The sequence below is a fragment of the Panthera pardus genome, unplaced genomic scaffold (genome assembly GCF_024362965.1).
Source record: "Panthera pardus isolate Hobbes unplaced genomic scaffold, ASM2436296v1 HiC_scaffold_21, whole genome shotgun sequence".
Classification (NCBI taxonomy): Eukaryota; Metazoa; Chordata; class Mammalia; order Carnivora; family Felidae; genus Panthera; species Panthera pardus.
Window position 1 is genome coordinate 21,031,487 of NW_026526777.1, and position 26,658 is coordinate 21,058,144.

The 26,658-nt window shown below is 38.6% G+C and overlaps 1 protein-coding gene across 1 annotated transcript; it reads left to right on the forward strand.

Annotated features, from left to right (window-relative positions):
• Positions 1-216: 216 nt before the first annotated feature.
• Positions 217-3,607, forward strand: RGS2 (regulator of G protein signaling 2). Its single transcript, XM_019465607.2, has 5 exons — positions 217-377; positions 1,441-1,542; positions 1,643-1,704; positions 2,274-2,440; positions 2,719-3,607. Exons 1-5 carry the CDS (start codon positions 268-270, stop codon positions 2,911-2,913), a joined length of 636 nt encoding a protein of 211 aa, XP_019321152.1. The 5' UTR covers positions 217-267; the 3' UTR covers positions 2,914-3,607.
• Positions 3,608-26,658: the final 23,051 nt, after the last annotated feature.

Below are 26,658 nucleotides of genomic sequence, written 5' to 3' on the forward strand. Positions count from 1 at the left end.
AACCCCGCAAGCCGCCGCGTCTGGCCCGAGTGCGCACGAAGCCAGGGCCGTAGACGTCAGCAGGCCTCAGTTCGAGACCCTTCGCGGGCCACCCGGCCTGCCACAGGCCGGGGCTGCCCCCGCCCCCTGCCCGTCTGCAACCGGCCAATCGGTGCCCGCTGAAGGCGGGACCGGAGGCGTGAGGCCCCGCCCCCTCGCCTCACCTCCTATAACCGCGGCGGCGCGCGCCCGGCCGCACTCAGCGGCGTCCCCGGCAGGAGGAGGAGAATGCAAAGTGCCATGTTCCTGGCTGTCCAGCACGACTGCGGATCCATGGACAAGAGCGCAGGCAACAGCCCCAAGAGCGAGGAGAAGAGGGGGAAAATGAAGCGGACCCTGTGAGTACGGCTTTCTTCTCTCTCCCACCACCCGCTGCGGACCTAGCTCTGCGGGTCTGCTGCAAACGCGACACATTCGGGCTCGGTTTTGACATAGGAAACTATGAAACCTTTGCCTCTGCAGGAAAAAATATTTTTTTTTCCATATATATGTATGGGAAAGGTCAATTTGCTAAGTAAGGTTAAATCTGTGTGTTATGTGCCGATTTTGTGACGTGAGCGAAGGACTCTCGGGTAGTTTAGCAACTGAAAAAAATATTCTTGAAACGGAGACAATGGTAGATGCGCCTAAGAAATTGCGAGCTGGCTTTTTGTCCCCTGAATTTAAAATAACATCAGACAATCCTGCAGCTGAAGCGCATCCCCAGCATTGGTACCTTGCGTTGTATGTTTTGATCAGCTTGTGGGATGGAGATATTTCGGCTGGTTCTGAATATTTTCGTTTTAAAATCGTTTTTGTTTTTTAAAATTAAACGGCATATCATTCAGGAACGTCGGTGGAGCATGCATCATCTGCTTAAAATGAGTGCTGTGGTGGGAGTAGGGGGCTCAGTCTCTCTCTCTTTGTCTCTCTGTCTCTCTCTCACACACACACACACACACACACACACACACACTTCACTGCGTCTAGTGTGGTCCAGAGCCTCCTGCTCCAAGGGTAGGAGGGAAATCAGTACCCGCTGGCTCCAGGCAGTTTCATCAAGTGTGAAATGTCTCAGAATTGTAATTAAGGCTGCAGAAAAACTACTGCCTTTTTGGGCCAGAAATAGCGTCTGCCATTTGAAGTATGCAAACTAAATTCATTTAAATACCCTAGTAATTTTAGGTAGTTTTATCCTCAGTTATAAAAGTAGTATTTATGTTCAAATGCATGAATGAAAGTAATTGTGTTCAGTGCATAGGTGCTAGGTTTAAATGTTAAATGAGTAAGACCGACTTGAAGAGGTCTTATTTTGTCTTATATTTAGTTGGTCGCTACTGAGTGACTTTATTTGGTAAAAATGCCTTCAGCTGCAGGAGCAATTTCAAATGTTAGGTTTGTTTGTTTGTTTGTTTTTTTAAGATTAAAAGATTGGAAGACCCGTTTGAGCTACTTCTTGCAAAATTCATCCTCTCCTGGGAAGCCCAAAAATGGCAAGAAAAGCAAACAGCAAACCTTCATCAAGTAAGTTGAAAGTCTTATACTTGCCAATGTGAATAGCGAGCTGCTGAACTGGACAGGGGAGGTGTGAAGTGCACAAGCTGATGCAAACCTTCTTTTGCAGGCCTTCCCCTGAGGAAGCACAACTGTGGTCGGAAGCATTTGATGAGCTGCTAGCCAGTAAATGTAAGTTAACCTGTTGAATTTGATCTACTTCAAGTATCACAAGAGCCTAGAAAGGTGCTCACATGACAGAAGAGCAGATTGCCCAAGGGGAATTCAACGTTACAATCACTAGTACTCTAAGGCCTATCCTTCTCCTTTATTTCTATTGAACCATGGGCAAGTGTGGTTTATTCACTTTACATAAATCAGCCTAGATTGTACTGGCAGTGGCTCTTCCTTAAGGTTGAATCAGCGTTTCCACTGCATGCAATGTTACCAGGAGGTTTAGTTCCCAGAGAATTTATGGCTCCCCTATAAATATTTACATTAACAGCAAAGTTATTTATATTTCTGTAGCAGTGTGCCAACTTAAGCATTTTGCCTGCTAGAAATTTAGCTTTTAAAGATCTAAATTCTGAGGATTAGAGGCTGGAATGAAATCTAGAAAATTGCTATCATCCAGAAATAATAAAATATGGGCGGGGCAGGGGGGAATGGTAGTTCTGGGAAACAAAATAGAAGAGATTAATTGGTCACTCAATTCACATTCTGTGTGCTTTCTTCTCTGCCCACCCCCCCCCCCCCCCCAGATGGTCTTGCTGCATTCAGGGCTTTTTTAAAATCTGAATTTTGTGAAGAAAATATTGAATTCTGGCTGGCCTGTGAAGACTTCAAAAAAACCAAGTCACCCCAAAAGCTGTCCTCAAAAGCAAGAAAAATATATACTGATTTCATAGAAAAAGAAGCTCCAAAAGAGGTAAAGGGGAAAAAAGTTCTTCATTTCAGAGTATTTTGAACATTCTTAGCACCGAAACAGAAGACATAAAATTTAATTAAGGGGTGGGGGGAGTAAAAATGTTTTTCACTTAATTCTTGTTTTCAGTTAGGTGAATTTAATTTCTTCAATGACTTGGCTAGTTGGCTAGTGAGGCTAATCACACATTATAGCTTTTCCTTTTTGTTTTCAAATATTAAATCGGTATCAATCTATAACTCTGAATATGGATTAAACCACTTTTTTTTTTTTAATTTCAGATAAACATAGACTTTCAAACCAAAACTCTGATTGCCCAAAATATACAAGAGGCTACAAGTGGCTGCTTTACAACTGCCCAGAAAAGGGTCTACAGCTTGATGGAGAACAACTCTTATCCTCGTTTCTTGGAGTCGGAATTCTACCAGGACTTGTGTAAAAAGCCACAGATCACCACAGAGTCCCATGCTACATGAGCTGAAAAAGGGAGCACAAAAGTGGAGGACGTTTCATTTTTTTCCTAAGGGGACAGGCTGTGACCTGCCAAAAAGACTGACCTTGAATTTAGCCTGGGTGTTCAGGAAACATCACTCAGAACTATTGATTCAGAGTTAGATAGTGAATCAGGAAGCTGGTAACTGTCTAGGAGAAGCTTGTATTCTGACGGCTTCCATAGCCATGTCAGGAACACAGGGAGAAAGTGGTCTAAATGTGGTGTGTCTCACACTGGAAAGAGGCATGTGAGACTAAAAGTTCTCATAAAAGGTATGATACGATACTGCTGGTCCAAGAGCGTTTAAAATCAATAGATCTGGGATTATGTGGCCTTAGCTAGCTGGCTGTATATCTTTCCCTAAATCAGTCCATGTTACCACATAGTGGTTTTAGTTTTAGTTATTTACGAGTAAGTAATATTAAAATGTTTACTGTGTGCAAGGGTGTTGAAGTTCTTATGACTACAGATCATCAGTACTGTTATCTCATATAACACTAAAACTGAAATGGTCTATGTTTGAATTGTTAAATGGTGTGTGTAATAGAATGAGTGTTGCTGTGTAGAAAACTACATTGTCCATTTTGAGTGCCAAAAATTGTCCTGAAGGCAGCTAAACTTTGATGTGGTCTTTGAATACTTTTAATAAATTAATTTTGATAATTAATGTCATTGAATATTTGGCTCAGATGTAACAGTTTTGTTTTTTGTTTTTGTAGTTTGGGGGTTGGTTAAATTGGAAAAATGGCAGATACAAGGGACACTTCTTTCCAGTAAAGAGAGAGAGATCATAGGTGATGTGCCTGTTCAATGAGAATTGACAGTGCTCAGAAATGAGAAGTGATAGGAATATGTCTTCCCTGCAATTATCTCTTTTTTTAAACCTAATAAGCAGTATGTGGACCAAGAAAAGTCAGACCACCTCCTCAGAACCACCCTGGGATCAAACTTTCTAATATAATCTTGTAAAAAAAAATAAAGCTTCTTGCTAACAAAAGGCATGACCTTAAAGCCCTTCATGGGTATCTAGTAAAGGCCAGCTAAGTATCAAAAGTGAAATAATGTAATGGACACAAAACACCAGAATTATTCACATAACTCAGCTTCTCAAGTGAAAAAAAGAATCCAAAGAAGGTGAATATAGGCCTGCCTTTTTTATTTCCCTTGGTTCTGAGTGCCCCCCCACAGGGTACTGGCATGAACTTCCAAGATGCATGCCTGCAATTGCTCACTTCCATGATTGATACAAAATCAAGACCTTCCTGATTCACCTGCCTTCATCTGGCCAGTAAAGAATCTGGTTAGGTTACTTTGTCAACGATGAAGGCAAGCACACTTTTGTTTCTTAAACTTAATCAAATGGTTATTTAAAAAAGTAATACACTTCTGTAGGCTTCTCTTCCAACCTACTTGATCACAGCCTTAATTCTGGGAAGGTGTGAGAGCCCTCATCTTAGATTTGCAAAACCTGAGCTGAAGTAATAATTTCTCATAGCTTCATGACCTTGGGAGTCCTCATCTTCCCTGGTTCCTCAATTTATACCTTCCTGTCTTTCCCACTGCCTGTGAGGTAGTAAGGGGCTTTAGAAATTGTAAAGTACCTAAAAAAGCATTCTGATTTGCCAAAAGAAAAATTGACATGCCCCCCACCCCCACCCATAGTTTAAATATGGTTTTCATGGTGTTTGCACTGATTTTCATTTTAGCCAAAGTTTCTGGTACCAGCAGACATTAGCTCCATGAAAGACCACCTCGTCCACTCCTTCATCACCAGCAGCCAGGATAACACATAATAGGTACTCTGTAAATAGTTGTTGAATAAATGAATGTGAAGGGTCATTGAAAGAGACATTTCTTAAGCAAATATGTCATATCTGCACAAGCCTTTATTTGGAAAGGTTTTGGCCAACAGAGAAACTCAGCAGTCATGCCATATATTCAACTTGTCACCAAGTCCTATTTATTTTACCTCAAATATAGTTCTAGCCTGCTTTCCGTGGCCACCCTGATCAAAGATGCCAACACCTGATGCCTGCACGACTGTGATGGTCTCAACTCCCCTCATTCTTACCCATACCCCCACATGTCCCCTGCTTTTAAACTCTGGGAATTTTTTTCAAAACATAAGCCTGATCTTGTGTCTTCTTGCTTGTAAACCCTTGACAGGTCTTCCAAACAATTAGAATTAAAGGTATTATCCCTAATATGGCCAAACCCCTTGCATGGTTTGACCCCTTCTTCCACTCCAACTTTGTCTTTGCCATGTTTCCCCAGCTCTCTCTGCTGGACACACTGGCTTACTTCTATTCCCTTGCAGATGCCTGCCTCTGGTCCCACAGGACCTTTGCACGTAATAGTCCCTCCGTGTGGAATGCAATTTTAGTTCTTATTCATCATTCATAGGTCAGTGCAATTGTCGCTTCCCCAGGGGTACCCTCCCTGACCTCCTTACCGAGGTCAGATCCCTTTTTAGGCATTCTCCTAGCACCAGGTTCTCTAATTTAGAGTCTTAATAAAGTTCTCATTAATTTGTATGATTATTTGATAATTCTCTGACTTCTCCCCCAGACTGTGGATAGCACAACTTGAGGGCTGTGTCTTTTTCTGCTCGTTGCTGAATCCCAACACTTGGCACCTTGCCTGGCACGCAGTGGAAGTTGAGTAAATCACTATTGACTAAATGAAGGAGCATTAAAAGGTCTTGTAAGCAAATTTTGGTGAAACAAGAAGTATCTACCAATGCACAAGGAAATAAATACAAGATTTTAAAAGGCCCATTGGCTCAAATGTCTGAAAATACCTGCAGAGTTTTTCCCTTGGCAAAAAGTAAAGACCTCTTACTCAGCATGTTCTCTGTAACTTTTCGTCTCTAATTGAGGGAGAAGCCAGATTATGGTAACAAAAAACAAACGTTTTGACTTTTTCATGGCTGCTAAAAGCACAGGCTTTTTTCAGGTGGTATTTTCCAATGTTCTCTAGTGTGGAACAAACAGAAATAGATTTAAGATTGGAAGCCACATACCTCCACAAATAAATATTACTTAATGTTCCAGTTTCTCAGAGTTCATACATTTTGGATCTAGAGGCTATTTATTTTGATAATATTTCATATTTTCATATATTTTAACCTCAGGAGCATTTCTAACTACAGCAATTTCATGAGGGAAAAATAGAAGAAATTGTGTATTATCTGTCATGTGAGCACAGAGAGGCAATATATGAGTTTCAATGAGATGGCTTAAAGCGATCACTCAAAATTTCATAGGAAATGGGGCTTTGGGAGAGGGTTGGTTTGTTTTACCACAATGTTTGATCAGTGCTGGCAATGAGTCTCTTACAGACGGGGATGCACTGTGCATTTGTACTAGGAAAGCCCCGTCCTATATCAGGCACCACCCTATTTCTAACTTTGTTTTCCTGTGTTATCCCAAAAACCCAGATAAAAAAGGAGGTAGTCTGACTTTATGGAGAACATGGCCACTATTAAACAGTGAGCTTTGACCTATACAGAGATTTCTGTGTGTTGGCTTAGATGTCTTTTGACAACTTTGGAAAACAAGTTTCTGTGTTGTTGTCAATGGCAAAGAAATGAGGTTTATCTTGTTTTTGGCATTCTAGCTAAGGAATAGCTTGGAGTTGCCTGAAGTGACAATAATAGACCAAAAGAGCTTCTACTGTGACCCGAAGAATGAAAAAAAAGAATCACCTTCAGGGTAAGAAGTACATGGTAGCCTAAGGTGTTAGGATTAAACAAAGACCTGATTATTAACCATTTGGGGCCCATGATCCAGCATGACCAGACCACACTCTTTGTGGAGGATAAGGCCCAGGAAGGGTATAGAAGAATAGCCCAGGACCAGGTGATACAGGGTTTTGAATATTAAAGGTTGGGATTTTATCCTGAGGCAATAAATATCCATCTCAATTAAAATGTATGAAAATGACTTGGGTGGCAATTTGGAAGATGAATCAGAGGCAGAGAGATGAGCTGGGAGACAGTACCAATAGCCCAGACGAGAAATGCCACACGCCTAAACCAGGACAAAGCCACCAAATAAATAATTCAATGTGACAATAGCAGATTATACTACCAACTGTATGCAGAACACTACACCATAGAGAGAATAAATATCAAGACATGTAAGACATACAGCCTGTCCTCTGAGAGGCACTCATTAAACATCTCATGAGATAATATACAAAAGTTAAAACATAAGGTGGGCTATGACTGGTGATTCATTACCAAAATGCAAATACCTTTAGCTGGAATCAACCAAGGAACAAAGGAAAGGGGCATTTTTGATGAGGTTTAAAGAACGAGTAGATCTCATAAGGATGAAGGGGCGAATATTGAGGATGAGAGAAACAGCTTAAAGGGGAAAGCAAGATCAGATCTTGCGTTGCACTATGACATTTTTGCAGGCAGACATTTTTTGTGGGGGTGTATATTTGAAAGCTATTTTGTCGATTTGTTTTTTTGGCAACCATTGACGAAGGGTTTCTCTGGGCAAGGAAGATGTGAAGGAGTAAAAGCAATGGTCATCTACTGAGAAAGAAAGGAAGAGAAAGGCTGAAAGCTCAGGCTCAGAACTAAAAGCTACACTTTATTTTTCTTAAAAACAGGTTTTGGTAAGACCATCAACCAGCCTAGTCATCAGGCTCAATGAAATCTTCCTTCAGGGCATCCCAGCCGAACTTACACACCGTGATCATCACTCTCAACCGAACTTACACACCGTGATCATCATTCTCTCAACCGGATCTGAGTAGACCTCAGGTTTTGGGTCCTGCTTCGAATGTACTCACTAGACTACCATGTGAACTTTGATGGCTTCATGATACTCTCACAACCAGATCTCTCTGGCATCTCCCAAAATCGAGGTAAACTCCAATACCTGAGCCTAAATCTTCTCCACTATTTGTTTTTTCTGCCCATCCTGTCTTATTTCTCACCACTGACCAGAAGCAATCTGTGCTGAATTTTCTTATTGGTCCTGAGATATATTATCTTCCTCCCATTATTAGATCAAATTGTTGCCCTTGCTTAGAACTGCTCTCCTTCAGTTAAACTTGACTCCTTTCTCAAGACGCAGATCAAGTTTCACCTGCGTGCAAGATTGCCAAGGGTGTGTCCATCTTATCTGCCTACTAAATGGTTGATAACTGGACCATTTTGGTTTATTCTACTTGATTTTCAGAGTAACTACTAAGGGTCCAAACATGGAGGATAGTCCATATTGATCATTGATTGATTAACTGATTAGCCCAAGAATTAATTGATTGATTCACAAACTCTTCCATAAAAATGCATGCAGTGATCTAAATGATTTCATTTAAATTTGCTAAACTCACTTGCAAAAAAAGAGAAAAAATGTTCAGGAGTATGGAAAGCTTTTTAGTCTGGCTCTACATTTTTGCCTTGCAAATTTAAAGGAAAAAAAAAAAACTATGTGGATCTTGGATAAGATCCTAACATCAGATTTTCTGGAATCTCAAGTTAATCTGATATTTATATGGTTTAAAAAGTACACTGACCTATATGGAAGCTTCTCTTAGGAGTGAGGCTTGTGTGTTTATTTAGCTGGTGTATATGTTAGACATGTACAGACGTCATATCAAAATCAAAATAAATGAAAAAGAGAGAAGGGCCAAATAGGAAAGTGAGAAGAAACTATTTGCTGCCGTCTGCTTTGGGATGAGAAGGAACTTGGTTTTCTTGGTTGTTTTCTATTTTAATGCATTTGCAGCATCCAGTCTCATAGGCCATTCTGCTTCCATCCCAAATCATTCTCTCAGTCTTTAGCTTTGGAATGCAACCACAAGTTTTCTACGATGAGTGCATTTTGAAACTGCAATATTGTAAAAGCTAAGAAAAGTATGCAGTTTATATGACCTGTGGTGAAGTTTGAGAAAAACCAGACATAAAGCTTTGGTTTAACAAACAGGTGGTGCTCAGTAGACCTTTGCCCTTCTTGCAGGGAAGCTTATGACGTTAAGACTCCATTTGGCACAAACCAGTGCATTCTCATACAGAGTGATTTTACAGAAGTGGCCATTGAGCATAGTAACCTCAGTGTCAGGACTTAAGCTCCACTCCTCCCTTATTTCTTCTACTTCTGTTTTCAGATTCCAGAACCTCACAAACCCTAAGCACTCTACAGAAGTGGTGCAAATAACATGATTAACATTTTAGGACAGTTAATTACAATAATTTTAAAAATAATTTTGGTCATGACTGCCTGAGTGGCTCAGTTGGTTAAGCATCTGACTTCAGCTCAGGTCATGGTCTTGCAGTTCAAGAGTTCAAGCCCCGCGTTGGGCTCTGTGCTGACAGCTCAGAGCCTGGAGCCTGTTTCAGATTCTGTGTCTCCCTCTCTCTCTGCCCCTCCCTTACTCACGTTCTGTCTTTCAAAAATAAATAAACATTAAAAAAAATTTTTAATAATTTTGGTCATCATAAAACTATTTTTTTTAAAGTCAATGATTCATCTACTGTTTAAAATGTTAATATTAATGAAGTATCTCTAAACTTTGAGTCATTTTTTTATCCAGAGAATGTAGAAAGAACCCAGAAACAACATTGAATATAAAATCAGAAAAGTAGTACTGTCCAGTAAAAAAAATAATATAATATGCCACATATATAATTTTTAATTTTATAGCCACATTAAAGTATATAAAAAGAAACAGAAGTTAACTTTAACGATATATTTTATATAACCCAGTATACTCAGAATGGTGTCATCATTGCAACATATATATTGCAATAATCCATACAATAAATTATTAAAGAAATATGTTATATATATATATTTTTTTTTCTTATTACATCTTCAAAATTAAGTCTTCAAATTAAGTCTTATTAAGTCTGATGTGTGTTTACACTTACAGCATATTCAAATCCACACTAGCCACATTTCAGTAGCCACATGTGGCCAGTGGCTTCCTTATTGGAAAGCATTGTAGGAAAGGCTGAGTCTGAGATGATAGCCCATAAACCAAAATAAATTTACACTTTCTGTCTTATTTTTTTCCAATACTCAAAATACATTTCATAGCAGTGGTTCTCAAAATTATTTGCCACCATGTTGCCTTTAATTAGGAAAAGTATCTTCTACTTACTATATTCAGGCAATCAAGCTGGATTGCCTGAGTTCAAAACCCCTACCTCCATCTCTTAAAGGCTGTGTGACCAAACATGTGCATATCTTAGAAACTTTTAACTTCACTGTCTCCCATCTATAAAACAGAGGAGTAATAAACTCCCTTACAGGTTTTTTAAAATATAATTTATTGTCAAGTTAGCTAACATACAGTGTATACAGTGTGCTCTTGGCTTCAGGAGTAGATTCCCATGATCCATCACTTACATAAAATACCCAGTGCTCATCCCAACAAGTGCCCTCCTCAGTGCCCATCACCCATTGTCCCTGCTCCCCCGTGCCCCCACTCCCTTCCACCCTCAGTTTATTCTCTGTATCTAAAAGTCTCTTATGGTTTGCCTCCCTCTCTGTTTGTAACTATATTTTTTTTCTTTCCCTTCCCCATGGTCTTCTGTGAAAGTTTTTCAACTTCCTCATATGAGTGAAAACATATGATATCTGTCTTTCTCTGACCGACTTATTTCACTTAGCATAATACCTTCCAGTTCCATCCACATTGTTGTAAATGGCAAGATTTCAATCTTTCTCATTGCCAAGTAGTATACCTCATCCTTTTTATCCATTCATCCATCAATGGACATTTGGGCTCTTTCCAGAATTTGGTTATTATTGATAGCACTGCTGTAAACATTGGGGTACATGTGCCCCTATGAATCAGCACTCCTGTATCATTTGGATAAATTCCTAGTAGTGCTATTGCTGGTTTCAAGAATAATTCAATTTTTAATTTTTTGAGGAAACTCCATACTGTTTCCCAGAGCGACTACATAAGTTGCATTCCCACCAACAATGCAAGAGGGTTCCCATTTCTCCACATCCTCGCCAACATCCGTTGTTTCCTGAGTTGTTAATTTTAGCCACTCTGACCAGTGTGAGGTGATATCTCAATGTAGTTTTCATTTGTATTTCCTTCACGATGAGCGATGTTAAACATCTTTTCGTGTGTTTGTTAGCCATTTGGATGTCTTCTTTGGAAAAATGTCTATTCATGTCTTCTGCCCGTTTCTTCACTGTATTTTTGGATGTTGAGCTTGGTAAGTTCTTTATAGATTTTGAATACTAACTCTTTAAATATATCATTTGCAAATATCTTCTCCCATTCCCTTAGTTGCCTTTTAGTTTTGTTGCTTGTTTCCTTTTCTAGGAAGAAGACTTTTATCTTGATGAGGTCCCAATAATTTATTTTTGCTTTTATTTCCCTTGCCTTTGGAGATGTGTCAAGTAAGAAGTTGCTGCAGCCGAGGTCAAAGAGGTTGTTGTCTGTTTTCTCTTCTAGGATTTTGATGGTTTCCTGTCTCACCTTTAGGTCTCCCATGCCTTAGCCTCAGCAGTCAGACAACAAAATGAAATAAAAGGCATCCAAATTGTCAAAGAAGAAGTCAAACTTTCACTTTTTGCAAATGACATAACACTCTATATGGAAAACCCAAAAGACTCCACCAAAAAACTGTAAGAACTGATACATGAATTCAGCAAAGTCGCAGGATATAAAATCAATGTACAGAAATTGGTTACATTTCTACACACCAATAATGAAGCAACACAAAGAGATATCAAGGAATTGATCCCATTTACAATCCCACCAAGAACCATAAAACACTTAGGAATAAACCAAACCAAAGACGTAAAGGCTCTGTACACTGAAAACTAAAGAAAGCTTATGAAAGAAATTGAAGAAGACACAAAGAAATGGAAAAGCATTCCATGCTCATGGATTGGAAGAACAAATATTGTTAAAATGTCAATACTACCCAAAGCAATCTACACATTCAATGTAATCCCGATTAAAATAGCACGAGCATTCCTCTCAGAACTAGAACAAACAATCCTAAAATTTGTATGGAACCACAAAAGACCGCAAAAAGCCAAAGTAATGTTGAAAAAGAAAACCAAAGCTGGAGTTATTACAGTCCCAGACGTTAGCCTGTACACAAAGCTGTAACCATCAAGAGAGTATGATATTGAAACAAAAACAGACACATAGACCAATGGAATAGAATAGAGAACCCAGAATTGGACCCACAAATGTATGGCCAACTAATCTTTGACAAAGCAGATAATCTTTTCCATTATCCAATGGAAAAAAGACAGTCTCTTTAGCAAATGGTGCTGGAAGAACTAGACAGCGACATGCAGAAGAATGAAATTGGAGCATTTCTTACACCACACACAGGTTTTTTTTATTTTTTATCAAATTAAGTGGATTGATACATGTAAAGTGCTTATGACAGTGTTAGCAAATGATGTTTAATAATAATATTATTTAACAGTTACCTATTAACACTACTTTGTATCATTTTCTAGACATGATGGAGATCAGCAAATATTGTTGACTGGAAGGCTACTATCGCAGTTAATATGAAACTCCTGACTTGAATGAACCAGTTTCTCAAAAGAAAGAACTCCTTTACTCATTAGAACTATTCAAATTAGAATGTTGCTTTCATGTATTTAACAGTATTCATCCAGGTACCCAACTGAGCAATGGACAAGATATATGGTTTCTGTCATGGGTGGAGCTTCTGCTTGGGTGGATTGCTCCTGTATGCTGTCCTTGCTTACATCTATCACTTGGATGGTTTTTGTCTGCAAGTATTAGAAAGCCCCATTCAAGCTGGCTTGAAAAATACATTAATTCAAAGATAGGGTAGATACCAGTCCTCATGCAAGCAGAGCTCCTGCTGTTACTCAGCATTCCCTTCCACTCAGTCCTCTGTACTTCAGTTTTGTCAAGAGACTGGCCTCCATTGTGGTCACAAAATGGTTGCCACTAGCACGAGGAGCAATGGACACCAAAAGATTGCCCCTCCAACTCTAGGGAAAAAAGTTGATTGCTTAAGTCTAATTAGGTCAACCTGTAGCAGTCCAGAGAAGAAATCAAGTGCCCATTGGTGGACAGCTGGATTTTTGAATGAGCATTGGTAGAGGGTGTAGAATCACCAGGATCCAATACCACACTTTAGTCTAGGGGTGGGCTCATGCCTAGGGATGGGATGGGTAAGCTGAAAAAATTTAGGGTTTTGTTAGAAAGGAGGAGGTGAAACTGTGTGGTCAATCAGCAGTGTCTGTTACACAACGCTGAGAGGAACTTATAATGGTATAGTGTTCTAAAGTCACTGAAGAGACAGTCTGTGACTCAGTACACGCTTGGGAATTTCACAAAATGGGTCACTGTAAAATGAAACCCAGAACGCAAATGATTTTATCCTGACTGCATGCATTGTTGTCTTTATCAGTTCAAATAGGCTGGAAAGTATTAAATGAGCAAATAACACAAGGAACAGCTTTAGATATTTGATTTGCAACTCCACTTCCTACAATTTTGTGTGTGGAAATGTCACTTCTATGACCCACAGTTTTCTCACTCAGCTCATCTCTTAACCTCAAGTCCTAGAGAGGATCAAAGGATATAACTTGTGTAAAGGAAATTCATAAGCTTTAAATGCAAAATAGAAATCATGTTATTATCATTAACAGGAAAATTTTAAACTTTCAAGTGCTAAACAGCAAGTTTTGGCGAAGGCAGTTCTCAATCTTGTATATTTGATTTGACAAGTCTTTAGTTACTGTTGATATGATTTAATAAAGGCCTATGTTGACATATGATTTTTCATAGCTACTATGTAGACAATTACATACATTTCTTTTGAATCTGTATAAACTGTTAAAAAAAAAATAAACACTTTTTCACTCAAAATGCATTCTGCAAAGATTAAAAGCAAAACATGTAAATATTCTAGGTAGGATTGAACAAAAAAAAAATTTTTTTTAAAGATTTTGTTTTTAAGTAACCTCTATACCCAACATAGGACTTGAACTTATAACCCCAAGATCAAGAGTTACACACTCTACCGACAGGGCCAGCTAGGTGCCCCTGAACAAAAATATTCTAAGGGTAAGTGTTGAATATTTTATCACATAAATGTTCATTTTAGAAGTAGCACAATTTAATCTAGTTCAGCCTGTTAGTCTTTCAGTGATTATCTGCCCTTTTCCCCTCCTCTACCATCATTATCTCCTTTGTGTCAGGCCAATATTGCTTCAGTCTATTGCCTGTTCTCTTGGAATTAGAATTTCCTCTTTCCAATTCACCCTACATATGGAAGCAGATTATCCCTCATAAACATCAGTTTATTTAACTATGTATTGTGTTCCATTCAAAAAGTTTCATTGCAGGGCGTCTGGGTGGCTTTGTCGGTTGAGTGTTCCACTCTTAATTTCAGCTCAAGTCATGATCTCACATGAGATCTCAGTTGTGAGATTGAGCCCCCCAAGTTGGGCTCCACACTGGATGCGGATCCTGCTCAAAATTCTCTCCCTCCCCCCAACTCTCTTTCTGCCCCTTCCCTGCTAGCACTCGTGCTTTTTTTTCTAAAGAAACAAAACAAAACAAAACAAAAAAACAGTTTCATTTCCCTCTATTTCCTAAGTAGCATAGAAAGAGCACTGGATTGGAAGGCCACAGACGAGATTCTGGTTGTAACAGCATTAACTAACTGGTTAACATGGGGATTGTCATCTCTCAACTATTTCATGTGTAAGGAATTGACTGGAACTTTAAAGTTTTCAGCTCTAAAATCCTGCTTAGCTTTGGATATTCCTTGAAATTTATCCCTACCCTAACAATTTTAAATTTTTCCCCAAACAATCTAACATACTCATTGGTTTATTCCATCTGCTCTGCTCTCAGTCCCCATAACACAAAGCCACCATCATTTCACTCATATTGACCTCCGGTCTGGACAGGCCCCCCTACTCCATTTATTCTACCCATATCCTATTCAAGAACCAACTCATGTTCCCACAGCACACCAGTTTATTATCTCTGCCTCCAATTTTTCATTTAACAAAAATTTCCTGAGTGCCTACTGTGTGCAAAGCACTGGGGACACCACACTGAATAAAAGAGAGAGGTTCCCAGCCTCTGTGGAACTGACATTCCACCGGAGTCAATATATAATGAACAAGTGAATAAGCAAGATGCTTCTAGATTATGACAAATGCCTGTAAAAGAAATAAACTAAGTGGTGAGACAGGGAGGATTGTGTAGTGTTGTTAGATGCTCCCTGAACTTGTGTTGACTGACTGATTAACTAAACCAAAGCCTGATTCTGCTTTGCAACAACAAATCCTCTTAAATAAGACCCATACAACTTTTTTAGCTAAGCCATAACTTTTACTAATTCCAAAATAATAGTTATCCATAAAAAGGATAATTTTTTTCACCAACATATGACATTCGGTATTTTTTAAGTTTTAAAAAATAACACGTCCGTTGAGGTATTTCTCAAATCACTAAAGATACCAGGTTTATCAAAATTTTTTTGCTAATGTTATTTTGACATTCCAGGCTAAGATTTCTAGATGTCCTTCATCCTTCTGATTAATTGTTAATGGTTTATCTCCTTAGGTAGCATCCTGCTTCTTTTGCTAGTGCCCTATCATGCTGCTGACATCATCACCCACACCATCCTCTGGACCAAAAACCTGCCACTATGTACACTTTTTGTGAAAGTTAGAAACTCACCCACTCATATTACTGAGTCACTAAACTTCAGAGATTCTCCTCAGAACTCTACTCCTTAAATTTACATGAAGACAACCAACAACAATAGCATTTAAGTGTTCCAGGGTAACACCATTTTTCTAAAAAAAAAAACAAAAAACAAAAAACAAACAAACAAAAAACACTACATGAAGACAGTCTGCCTTTGGGTAGGCTCTCACCACCTCTCAGCTGAATTCCTGACTACAACTTTCTCCTGAAAGTTCTCCCACCTTCAGACTGGACCCGCTCCAGTTCATCCTGAGGAAAGGAGTGGAAAGAACATGAAGCTAAAAGACTAATCAGACTTGATTCCACAGTTTTTATTAGTCGTTCAGCCTTTGGCACAACACTGAACCTCTCTCAGATTGCTTTTTTCCTTGTAAATTATATCAGCTTCATAAACGGTTTTAAGAAATCTAAGAAGCATTGCAGGCATTGTACCTACCACTGTGCTGGCACATAGAGGCATCTAAATTTAACTCCCCTTCCCTTCCTAAAGTCAAATCACTTCACTTCTCCATCTAAGAAAGCCTGTTCAGCAACCCCGTGTCATTGATACAATCAGTTCCAGATCTATTAGTACTTTTCCAGCATTCTTTGATAGTTTCTTAAATTGTGCTCTTCACTCTCCACTAACACATCAAAGCAGACATCTCAACATTCCTTGACAGAACAAGCTTCTCAGGTGGCTCCATACCCCAGGCCTTGGCACATATTGTTTTCTTGCTTGAAATGTCCTTCTTTCCGCTGATGGGGATTTCCTTATTCGTTCTTCAAATTCTTGATAAAATTGATTTCTTTAAAACTTCGCAGACAAACCCCAGGCTGAGTGAATACTTCTTCTGATCTCCCAAGTTATTTGGTTCACACCGCCATTATAGTTTTGTTGTTGTTGTTACATAAAGAAACCCATTTATTATAAGTTAGCAATGTTTCAGATGGTGGAGCTCCTACTGGTCTTTCAATTCTTCCGGTCTTCTGATGGTAGACATCATTGTGATGGCAGAGCCGGTGGTGTAGGACCAGGTACCACTCACTACTGTTTTCATTTGGGAACCACAGTGCCACATGCCTACAGTTCCTCTTTCCATCTTGGTTTTGCCACAGAAGAAGCAAGTGTACTTGGCATGCTGCTTATTTCAATTTTCTTTGCCATTTTCCTGAGGGAGACACCATAATGAAGCCCCTATTACCAATGATTCTGAACTTCTGGTGCATTTTAGCAATATTCCGACAAACTAGGTCCAAGCTCAGAGAATATAGCATTTTTATTGACATAATATCGATCCCCCAAAATTAATCTTTTCTGTACTTGCTTGTAGAGACATTTCCTCTGCCAGAAGCATTCTGATTGCTTGGGCAAGATGTAGGATCATTCCAGTGGAGGGAAGAGAACTCTATATTTTGATCAGTGTCTTGTTTGTTTGTTTGCTTATTATTTTTTAACACTTAACATATGCTCTAGAGCAGAGGTTCAAAACCTGTCTTCAGACCTTTAGGGGGATCTATGCCCTTGGATAGGAAAGAATTGCATGCATTACATCGCTATTTTCACTAACTTCCAAATAAATTTAGCATTTCCTTCCATTGTGAATCTAAGCAAAAAACTACAATAGCAGTAGCAAGCCATGTCACTCTGTCACAGATAGAAAGCACAGATATTTTTATGTCACATCACAATGTAAGAGATATTTTAAAACATTGTTTACTTTCATCATTACTTCCAAATTTCAGTAGTAATTAGACCTACCAGTATACCTTTTTTAAAGTGTTAATGAATAAGTACATATATTATTTTATTACAGTTTTTTAATGTTTATTTATTTTTGAGAGAGCGCAAGTGGGGGAGGGACAGAGAGAAGCAGGGAGAAGCAGGGACAGGGGATCCAAAGTGGGCTGCACTGACAGCAGCAAGCCCGATGTGTGGCTCGAACTCACTAACCACAAGATCATGACCTGAGCTGACGCTCAGTGGACTGAGGCACCCAGGTGCCCCATTTTATTACAGTTTTTTAAGTAAATATTTTATTTTGAGAAAGTGTTGACTTGCATACAATTGTAAGAAACAATACAGAGAGATACTGTATATTCTCTACCCAGTTTCCCCCAATGGTGTCACCTTGCAGTACTATAGTAAAATATCACAACTGGGATATTGACATTAATACAACCAAGATACAGAGCATTCCCATCTCCACAAGGACCCCTTGTATTGCCCTCATATAGTCACATATACTTCCCTCCCATCCCACTCCATCCTAAAACCCTAGCAACCACTAATCTCTTCATTTCTACAATTTTGTTATTTCTAGAATGTCATATAAATGGAATCCTATAGTGTGTAACCTTTTGGGATTGGCTTTCCCACCCAGAATAATGATGCGGAGATTCCTCAAAAATGTTGCACATATCAGTGGTTTCTCCTTTGTTTGCTGAGTACTATTCCATAGTGTGAATCTACCACCATCTGTTTAACCATTTAGCCACTGGAATACATTTGGATTGCCTCCAGTTTTGACTATTATAAATAAAACTGCTGTAAACACTCATTTACAGGTTGCTGTGTCAACATAAGTTTTCATTGAGTGATCCAGTTGTTTCTCATCTTCACAAGCACTCTGTGCTAAAACAACTTTTTACTTTAGCCATCCAGCTAGGTATCACTATAGTTTTAATTTGCATTTCCCTAAAGGGAAATGATGTTGAGCTTACTTTCATGAGCTTACTTGTCATCTGGATATTCTCTCTGGTGAAATGTCTGCTCATGTCTTTTGTTCATGTCATTTTGCTCATTTTGCTTGAATTATTTATTTTACTATGAAAGCTGAAATAGGTGGGAGAGGGACAGAGGGAGAGAATCTTAAGCAAGCTCCATGCCCAGCACGGAGCTGACACAGGGTTTGATCTTATGACTGTGAGATCATGACCTGAGCCGAAATCAAGAGTCAGATGCTCAACTGACTGAGCCACTCAGGTGTCCCCAACACCTGAGTTTTAATATAAAACTCTCTGTTGCTACTTAATGCTTTGAGTTGGTTATGGGTATACCTATCTTCCCCTTGCTTTCATGAGATAAGAACTGTAAGTAGTTCTAACAGTGACAAACGGTCTTAGTTTTCATTCATCAGAGAATATCTTGATTTCCCAGTTCATTTCTAAAGGACATTTGCACTGGATATAGAAATTGGGGTTGGTAATTCTTTTCTTCCAGCACTTCAAAATAACATGCTACTTCCTTCGGGCCTCCATGATTTCTGATAAATCTGTTATCATTCAAATTGCTTTCCCCCTATAGGTGAGGTCATTCTCTCTCACTACTTACAAGACTTTGTTTTTGCGTTTAGTTTTAGAAGTTTGTGTAGGATATATTTTGATGTCAATTTCTATGTGTTTATCCTCTGTGATTTATTCACCTTCTTGATTATGTAGGTTTAGCTCTCTTGTTGAATTGGGAAGTTTTCAGCCATCACTTTTCCAGCCTTACTGTCATGCTTTCTCCTCTCCTTTCTGAACCCTAAGACACAAAATGTTCAATTTCTGTTGTTGTTGCTATAATCCCACAGGTACCTAAGGCACTATTCATTTTTTTCTCCATATTCTCTATTTTTTCAAATTGGATAATTTCTATTTTATCTTCAAGGCCATTGATTGTTTCCTCTGTCTCAGCCATTCTGCTGTTGGGCCGATCCAGTGAGTGTTTTTATTTAGGTTTGGATATTTTCAGTACTAATTTTTCCATTTGGTTCTTTTTGATATCTTTGCTGAAACTTTCTACTTTTCTTATTTTTTAAGTACATTCATAATTTCTTACTGAAGTGTTTTTATAAAGGTTGCTTTAATATCTTTGCCACATAATTTTAACATCTCTGTCATCTCCTTGTTGGCATCTACTGATCGTCTTTTTTTTTTTTTTTTCATTTGAGCTGAGATCAGCCTGGTTTTTTTTTAATGTTTAGTTATTTATTTTGAGAGAGAAAGAGGATGTGAGTGGAGCAGAGGCAGAGAGAAAGGGAGAGAAGGAGCATCCCAAGCAGGTTCCACACTGTCAGCACAGAGCCTGACATGGGGCTTGAAATCAGGAGCGGCAACATCATGAACTGAGCCGAAATCAAGAGTCGGACACTTAACTGACTGAGCCACCTAGGCACCCTGAGATTACAACTGATTTTGTATAAAAATCTGGAAATTCTGAATAGCTTGTTATTAGACTCTGGGTTGCATTGAAACTTTCTATTTTAGCTGGCTTCATCTGACACTACTCCAGTAGGAGAAGGGGCCCTGCCTTATTATTTTAGGTGAGTTAGAACTCTAAGTTTCACCTTATGAAGATAAAAAGCTTCTGCACAGCAAAGGAAACAACCAACAAACCTAAAAGGCAACCAACAGAATGGGAAAAGATATTTGCAAATGACATATCAGACAAAGGGCTAGTATCCAAAATCTATGAAGAGCTCACCAAACTCCACACCCGAAAAACAAATAACCCAGTGAAGAAATGGGCAGAAAACATGAATAGACACTTCTCTAAAGAAGACATCCAGATGGCCAACAAGCACATGAAAAGATGCTCAACATAGCTCCTTATCAGGGAAATACAAATCAAAACCACACTCAGATATCACCTCACGCCAGTCAGAGTCGCCAAAATGAACAAATCAGGAGACTATAGATGCTGGAGAGGATGTGGAGAAACGGGAACCCTCTTGCACTGTTGGTGGGAATGCAAATTGGTGCAGCCACTCTGGAAAACAGTGTGGAGGTTCCTCAGAAAACTAAAAATAGACCTACCCTATGACCCAGCAATAGCACTGCTAGGAATTTACGCAAGGGATACAGGAGTACTGATGCATAGGGGCACTTGTACCCCAATGTTTATAGCAGCACTCTCAACAATAGCCAAATTATGGAAAGAGCCTAAATGTCCATCAACTGATGAATAGATAAAGAAATTGTGGTTTATATACACAATGGAGTACTACAGGGCAATGAGAAAGAACGAAATATGGCCCTTTGTAGCAACGTGGATGGAACTGGAGAGTGTGATGCTAAGTGAAATAAGCCATACAGAGAAAGACAGATACCATATTTTTTCACTCTTATGTGGATCCTGAGAAACTTAACAGAAACCCATGGGGGAGGGGAAGGAAAAAAAAAAAAAAAAAGGAGGTTAGAGTGGGAGAGAGCCAAAGCATAAGAGACTTAAAAACTGAGAATAAACTGAGGGTTGATGGGGGGTGGGAGGGAGGGGAGGGTGGTGATGGGTATTGAGGAGGGCACCTTTTGGGATGAGCACTGGGTGTTGTATGGAAACCATTTTGACAATAAATTTCATATATTGAAAAAAAAAAAAAAGAACTCTAAGTTTCCCACTTGGCCTCTGTTGCTTCTTGAAGGGGAGAGATGCTTGTGATTACTGCTGGGCAGGGGTAGGAGTCACAGCTCCACACTAGATCTCCACTACACTCCCCACTCAGCCTTTGCCAGAACAGGTGTGGGTGGGGCCACAGATTTTTTTTTTTTTTCCTATGGCATTTGGCCAGAGTGGAGTGCTTATTGTTTAAAGGTTTTCTGTCTTGATAGGCTTTCCCTTTCCTAGTCTTTTGGTTATAAAGAAAGAAGACTTTTGTTGGGACTCTTTTGTCTACATGCCTTGACATTTCTGGGTTGCCAGCTTTTTAGCTCTAGGTCTGGAATATAAGGCAAAAAGACAATCTAGGAAACTCACCATCATATCATTCTTTGGTATCTAAAGTCTCTACCTGGTCTTTCTACTTCTCTCCACCTTTCAGAGTCTTTTTTTTTTTTTTTAATTTGTTGCATATATAATGCCCAGGCTTTTAGTTGTATTTAGTGGGAGGAATAAGGAAAAGAAAATGTATTCCATCTTCCAGGAAGTGGAAGTCTCCTCTATCACTGTTTTTTTTTAAATATTTTAATTCCTACATTTTAATATAATTGGTTTCCTTTGCAATGCAATATATTTTATTTATGCATTTATTTATCTGAGAAACACTAGACAGCCACAGAGTTTCCACAGCACAGAACCACCACTTTAGAGGAAATTTTAAAAACTAGACCCAAAGGAAGTAGCACAGAATTATGTTCCAAGATGACACAATTAGTCCAACTCCTTTCTTTAGAGCACACGTTGGCTTTCTAATTTCTGTGCATCCTCTCCAACCCCACCAGGGTTAGCACAATTACATATAGAGAAGTAGGGAGCCATCCATTACCATATAAGGCTGTTGCTTACAAGGTGACCCAAGTCTTCAGACCTTCCTCAAAACGTCAGAGAATACCACTTCTCACTGAGGTGAGAACTAGTTAGCCATTCTTTCCATTACTTTGGGTGTGGGTTTTCCATTCCCCAGGATGGCCCTTTCTTAATTGTACTGCATTGGAAATTACCTCTTCAATGGCCCAGAATACTCATAGCCCTGCCTCGTACCCTGAAAGGAATGAATGTATTTGCCACCCTGATGTCAGATGAAGTAGAAGGGAATGACCACATGCCAGGACTAAACAGGGACTGTTCAACCACTATCACATTACATTTAGATATATACCTATCCTTTCATTAGACTGTGAGTCCTTCAAAAGATATAAGCTATGATTTTTTTTCATGTTTATTTAATTATTTTGAGAGAGTGGGGGGAGAGAGAGAGAATCCCAAGAATGCTCCACACTGCCAGCTCAGAGCCCAATGTGGGGCTCGATCTCACTAACTATGAGATCATGACCTGAGCCAAAACTAAGAGTCAGACACTTAACCAACTGAGCCACCCAGGTGCCCCAAACTATGTGTTACATTCCCTTTTATTCTCAGTGTTTGACACAGGTTGAGACATATAAAAGATGCCTAATAAGTGTTGTTAAATGAACAAATAAGAGAATCGGTCCCATACAGAAATGGTATACATTAGAACTTACCAAAAGGCCTCATGCTTTATATTTCTAATTTAGTTTTTAAAACATTCTTAGGTCATTAAAGCAAATATTAATCATTCCTTGGGCTTTCATTCCTAATTTCTTCTTCTCCACCCACTACTACTCACCCAAACTTGGATAATAAAATGTATGCATGCTTTCTCCATTTCACAGACCATCTGGCACAGGTGTCATGCATGCTGCTACCTCATAAATATGTTAATGATGGCACAAGGTTTCCAGATCCAATCATAATACCATTCCCCTCCTCCGCTTCCCTACCCCAAGGTCAAGGTGAACACAACCTAAGACAACAGTCTGGGGAATAGCACCCTAAACAAGATTTATTTAGATAAGTCCCAGCGATCTGCCAATGACTGACAGTAATACCTTTAGTTAGCTAGAGTCTGGAAACACAAAAAGATAATGATCTTGAATGCAGTCTCACAAATCTCTAACCCATGTAGCCCTCCTCAACAGCAAACTGCTTGAAAGCAAATGACAATATAAAGAAACCATTTGCACATCTCAGTGCTAACTAGCTACCCAACCAACTCCAAGAAATGAAATGAACATTACCTGGGATTTGAAAGGAAATGACTAAGTAAGAGTTGGGAAATGGTTCACAGCATCAGGAATGACAACGTGGAGAGAAGAGTGTCACTCCACACCTCCTCGTTGGGCAGGGCATACAAGACAGCCTATGAGCTGTCATGAAAGATAAACGTAGGTTTGTCTTAGTAAGACCAATAACAAAGGAAGCTTGGCAGTGAATCTGACAGCTAATACTATGACCAAGGCTACTGACGACAATAATTAATGAATAACTTGCCTGGAACTCTTCATCAGTGAGGTAGGAACCACTGAGGAATTCATAGATTCAGGTCTCAGAGGAAACACCTTCTGCATAGCCCAGATAGATAAGGAAATGAAAAGAGTATATTTTTAAGACAGGTAATTTGATTCCTGTGATTAAATAGGAAAGACTTGAAGTTTGAATTCAAAACAAAGCAAACATTTAAGTAAACAAAAAGTTTTGATGAGATAAAAAACAGATTCTAGTTATGTTGCAAGCATAGTGCACACAAAGCATGGATATTTATTTTGTTAGGATGTTTTAAAACTGTCTTGCTTTGTTGTTGTAAAATTAACATTAAAGATAAAGTAAGTGCCAAGTTACATAAAATCAGATGTAATCAAATAAGGCCTAGAGTGGTTAAACTTCCAAATGGACTGATATAATTTCCAAATGGGTTTGCTGTGTGCATGTGTGTGTGCACATGCACACACATGTGCACCTGTGTTCATCCTGGGTCAGACTAGAATTTGCAGAGAGGCAGTGTGGTTAGTCAAATCTCTTCTACAACCATTGTCTAGAAAAAAAAGACAAAAACTTTTGTTGACCATTCAACTAGAACAGAAAATATGAATAAGGAAGTCATGTACATCCAGAAGGGTTAGAATCTCTTTTCCCCTATAAATCTTTTGGGAATTCTGTGTCATAAGTAACTGATCTCCTTACCATATTATAAGGTTTCTACATGATACAGTTCCCTTTATCTCTTACTAGATTTTTGTAGTTTCCTATTTCAAATGTTCTACGTGTGCTCAATTTGTAGTATATAATCTCTTCAATCATTTATTTAAAACAAAAACGCTTATTGACACCTATTAAGAACCAACCTGCTAGAAGTAAGAGAAACAGTAAAAACTGGTATTTATATTCTTACTAGGTGTAATGTACACTACAATATGCAGTATTAGAAGTATAGTATTAATAATTATGCTACCAACACATTATTATAAACAATAAATATTTGTAATTGTACTGATGGTGAATAATTCAGAAGTTTCTGTTTTTAACTTACAAATTGCTCATGAACTCAAACAATTCTACCATTGTGAATCCTAAGAGAACCCAGAAATTTATCAGTTCTTGATTATTTAGCCCCTCTTCAGTGCCAACATGATTGTTTATATTCTTAATGATACTTTTGAACTGTACTGTATATATCTATTGTATGTAAAATACCTAAGAGTTTATAAGGCATTTTCACCATCATATGAACCTTACAATAAGATCCTGATTTATAGAACAGGTCTTTTAAATAACTAATCCAATCTTCTTATTTCACAAGAAAGGAAGAACTGGAGAGGGAAAATGACTTGCCAATGTTACTTTGCTCATTTGGGACGGAACCAAAGACTTCAGACCCAGTCCATTTCCCACCACACCAACTGTTTCAACTAGATTGGTCCATATCTGAAAGACATGAAACTGAGGACCCATGAATGTAAGTGACATTTTTAAGTTTATATGGCAAATAAGAGCCAAAATCAAAAGGAAAGCCCACTTCCCACTGTTCTTCTTCCTTCTTCATCCATTATGGAAATTTGACTGACAGTTGTAGCTTGTTTACATATCATTTATATACAAGAAGAATGGATTTCTGACCCCCTCCACACCAATTTAATAATGAAACTACTTTCAGCCATTGAAAGGGCCAATTTTTTTCTAGTTTATTTATTATTTATTTTGAGAGAGAGAGAAAGCATGAGCAGGGGAGGGGCAGAGATGGGGAGAGCATCCCAAGCAGACTCCAGGCTGTCAGCACAGAGCCTGTTGCAGGGCTCGATCTTATGAACCATGAGATCATGTCCTGAGCCTAAATCAAGAGTCAGATAATTAAAAGACTGAGTCACCCAGGCACCCCAAAAGAATCATTCTAGTGGAGGACAGAAGCATATGATTTTTTTTTTCACAAGGCATCTGAAAACACATGTTTGGAACCAGGTAGATATGTCAGGCTTGAAGACTAAGACTCTGGACTCCTCGCTGTGTACATGCAAATTAGCGCATGAAAAATGTGCTTCCCCATGAAGAGCCTGTAGTGTAGAGAGATAACAGAAAATATGAAGCATCTTTTAGAGTATAGCAATATTTGAGAGACTCATTAAGGTTCAGCAAAAGAGACTGAGCAGTTAACAGAGGTAGTAGTGGAGTCAAGAGAGAATGCTATTTCAGAAGCTAAGAGAGAAGAAAGTTTTAAGAAAATAAGGTCAGGTCAAACAATTCAAAATGCTAGAGAAATAGCAAATAAGAGTTAGGAGGCCATATAACCTGGGATATCCAAAAACATGTGGCTAAAAATTTTTTATTTTATTATTAAAGAAATATAGGGAATGTTTAAACCATTTTTGTACAAGAGAGTAACAAGGTGGGAATTGTTCCCCAAAAGTCTGATCTAGCCACTTCTTGTAGTGTAAATTGAGATAGAAGAAATTATAAGAAAGATGGATTATAATTGTACAGGTAGGAAGAAATAAAAACTGACATTAGACTGATATCAGTAGGGACAGAAATGTGAAAAGAGATGCAGTCAATATTTTGGAAGAAGTAAAAGCAAATACAGTATATATATTTTATATATAACATATGTATTAAGCATATGTATAATATACACGTGTTTTATATATCATATATATTTGCATATGTAAATACACATATGTATGTTATATATTGTATGTATTACAATTCTAGACTTTGAGGAATTTAGTTGAGGTGAAGATAAATTCTTATACATTTTTTAATTTTTTAATATTTAATATTAATAAAATGTTAATTTTTTTTTTTTTTTTAGAGAACAAGAGAGAGACATAGAGCATGAGCGAGGGAGGGGCAGAGAGAGACAGAGACACAGAATCCAAAGCAGGCTCCAGGTTCTGAGCTGTCAGCACAGAGCCCAGTGCAGGGTTCGAACCTACGAGCTGTGAGATCATGACCTGAGCCGAAGACGAACACTCTATCGACCAAGCCACACAGGAGCCCTCAATTCTTACACATTTAAATTATTGATGATACAAGCCATATTTACCTGCTAAGAGGAAATTCTGACAGAGCAAGTGCTGTAACCAGAGAAGCTTTGATAAACAAGTTTGGCTTCAGGCAAGTCACTGAAGATACTTTTTAATTTACATAGGAGCCAGCATTTTTTTTGAGTTGAAAAGAAAGTGCTGGTTTAAAAATTATGTATTAACTTCCAATAGGGAGATCAGTAATTAATCTGAGATGACATTAGTCATTTAAATA

Coding starts and splice junctions, on each gene's coding strand:
- RGS2 (XM_019465607.2), top strand. CDS start 268: ATGCAAAGTGCCATGTTCCTGGCTGTCCAGCACGACTGCGGATCCATG. Junction 1,543..1,642: donor AAACAGCAAACCTTCATCAA/GTAAGTTGAAAG, acceptor CTTCTTTTGCAG/GCCTTCCCCTGAGGAAGCAC. Junction 2,441..2,718: donor AAAAAGAAGCTCCAAAAGAG/GTAAAGGGGAAA, acceptor TTTTAATTTCAG/ATAAACATAGACTTTCAAAC.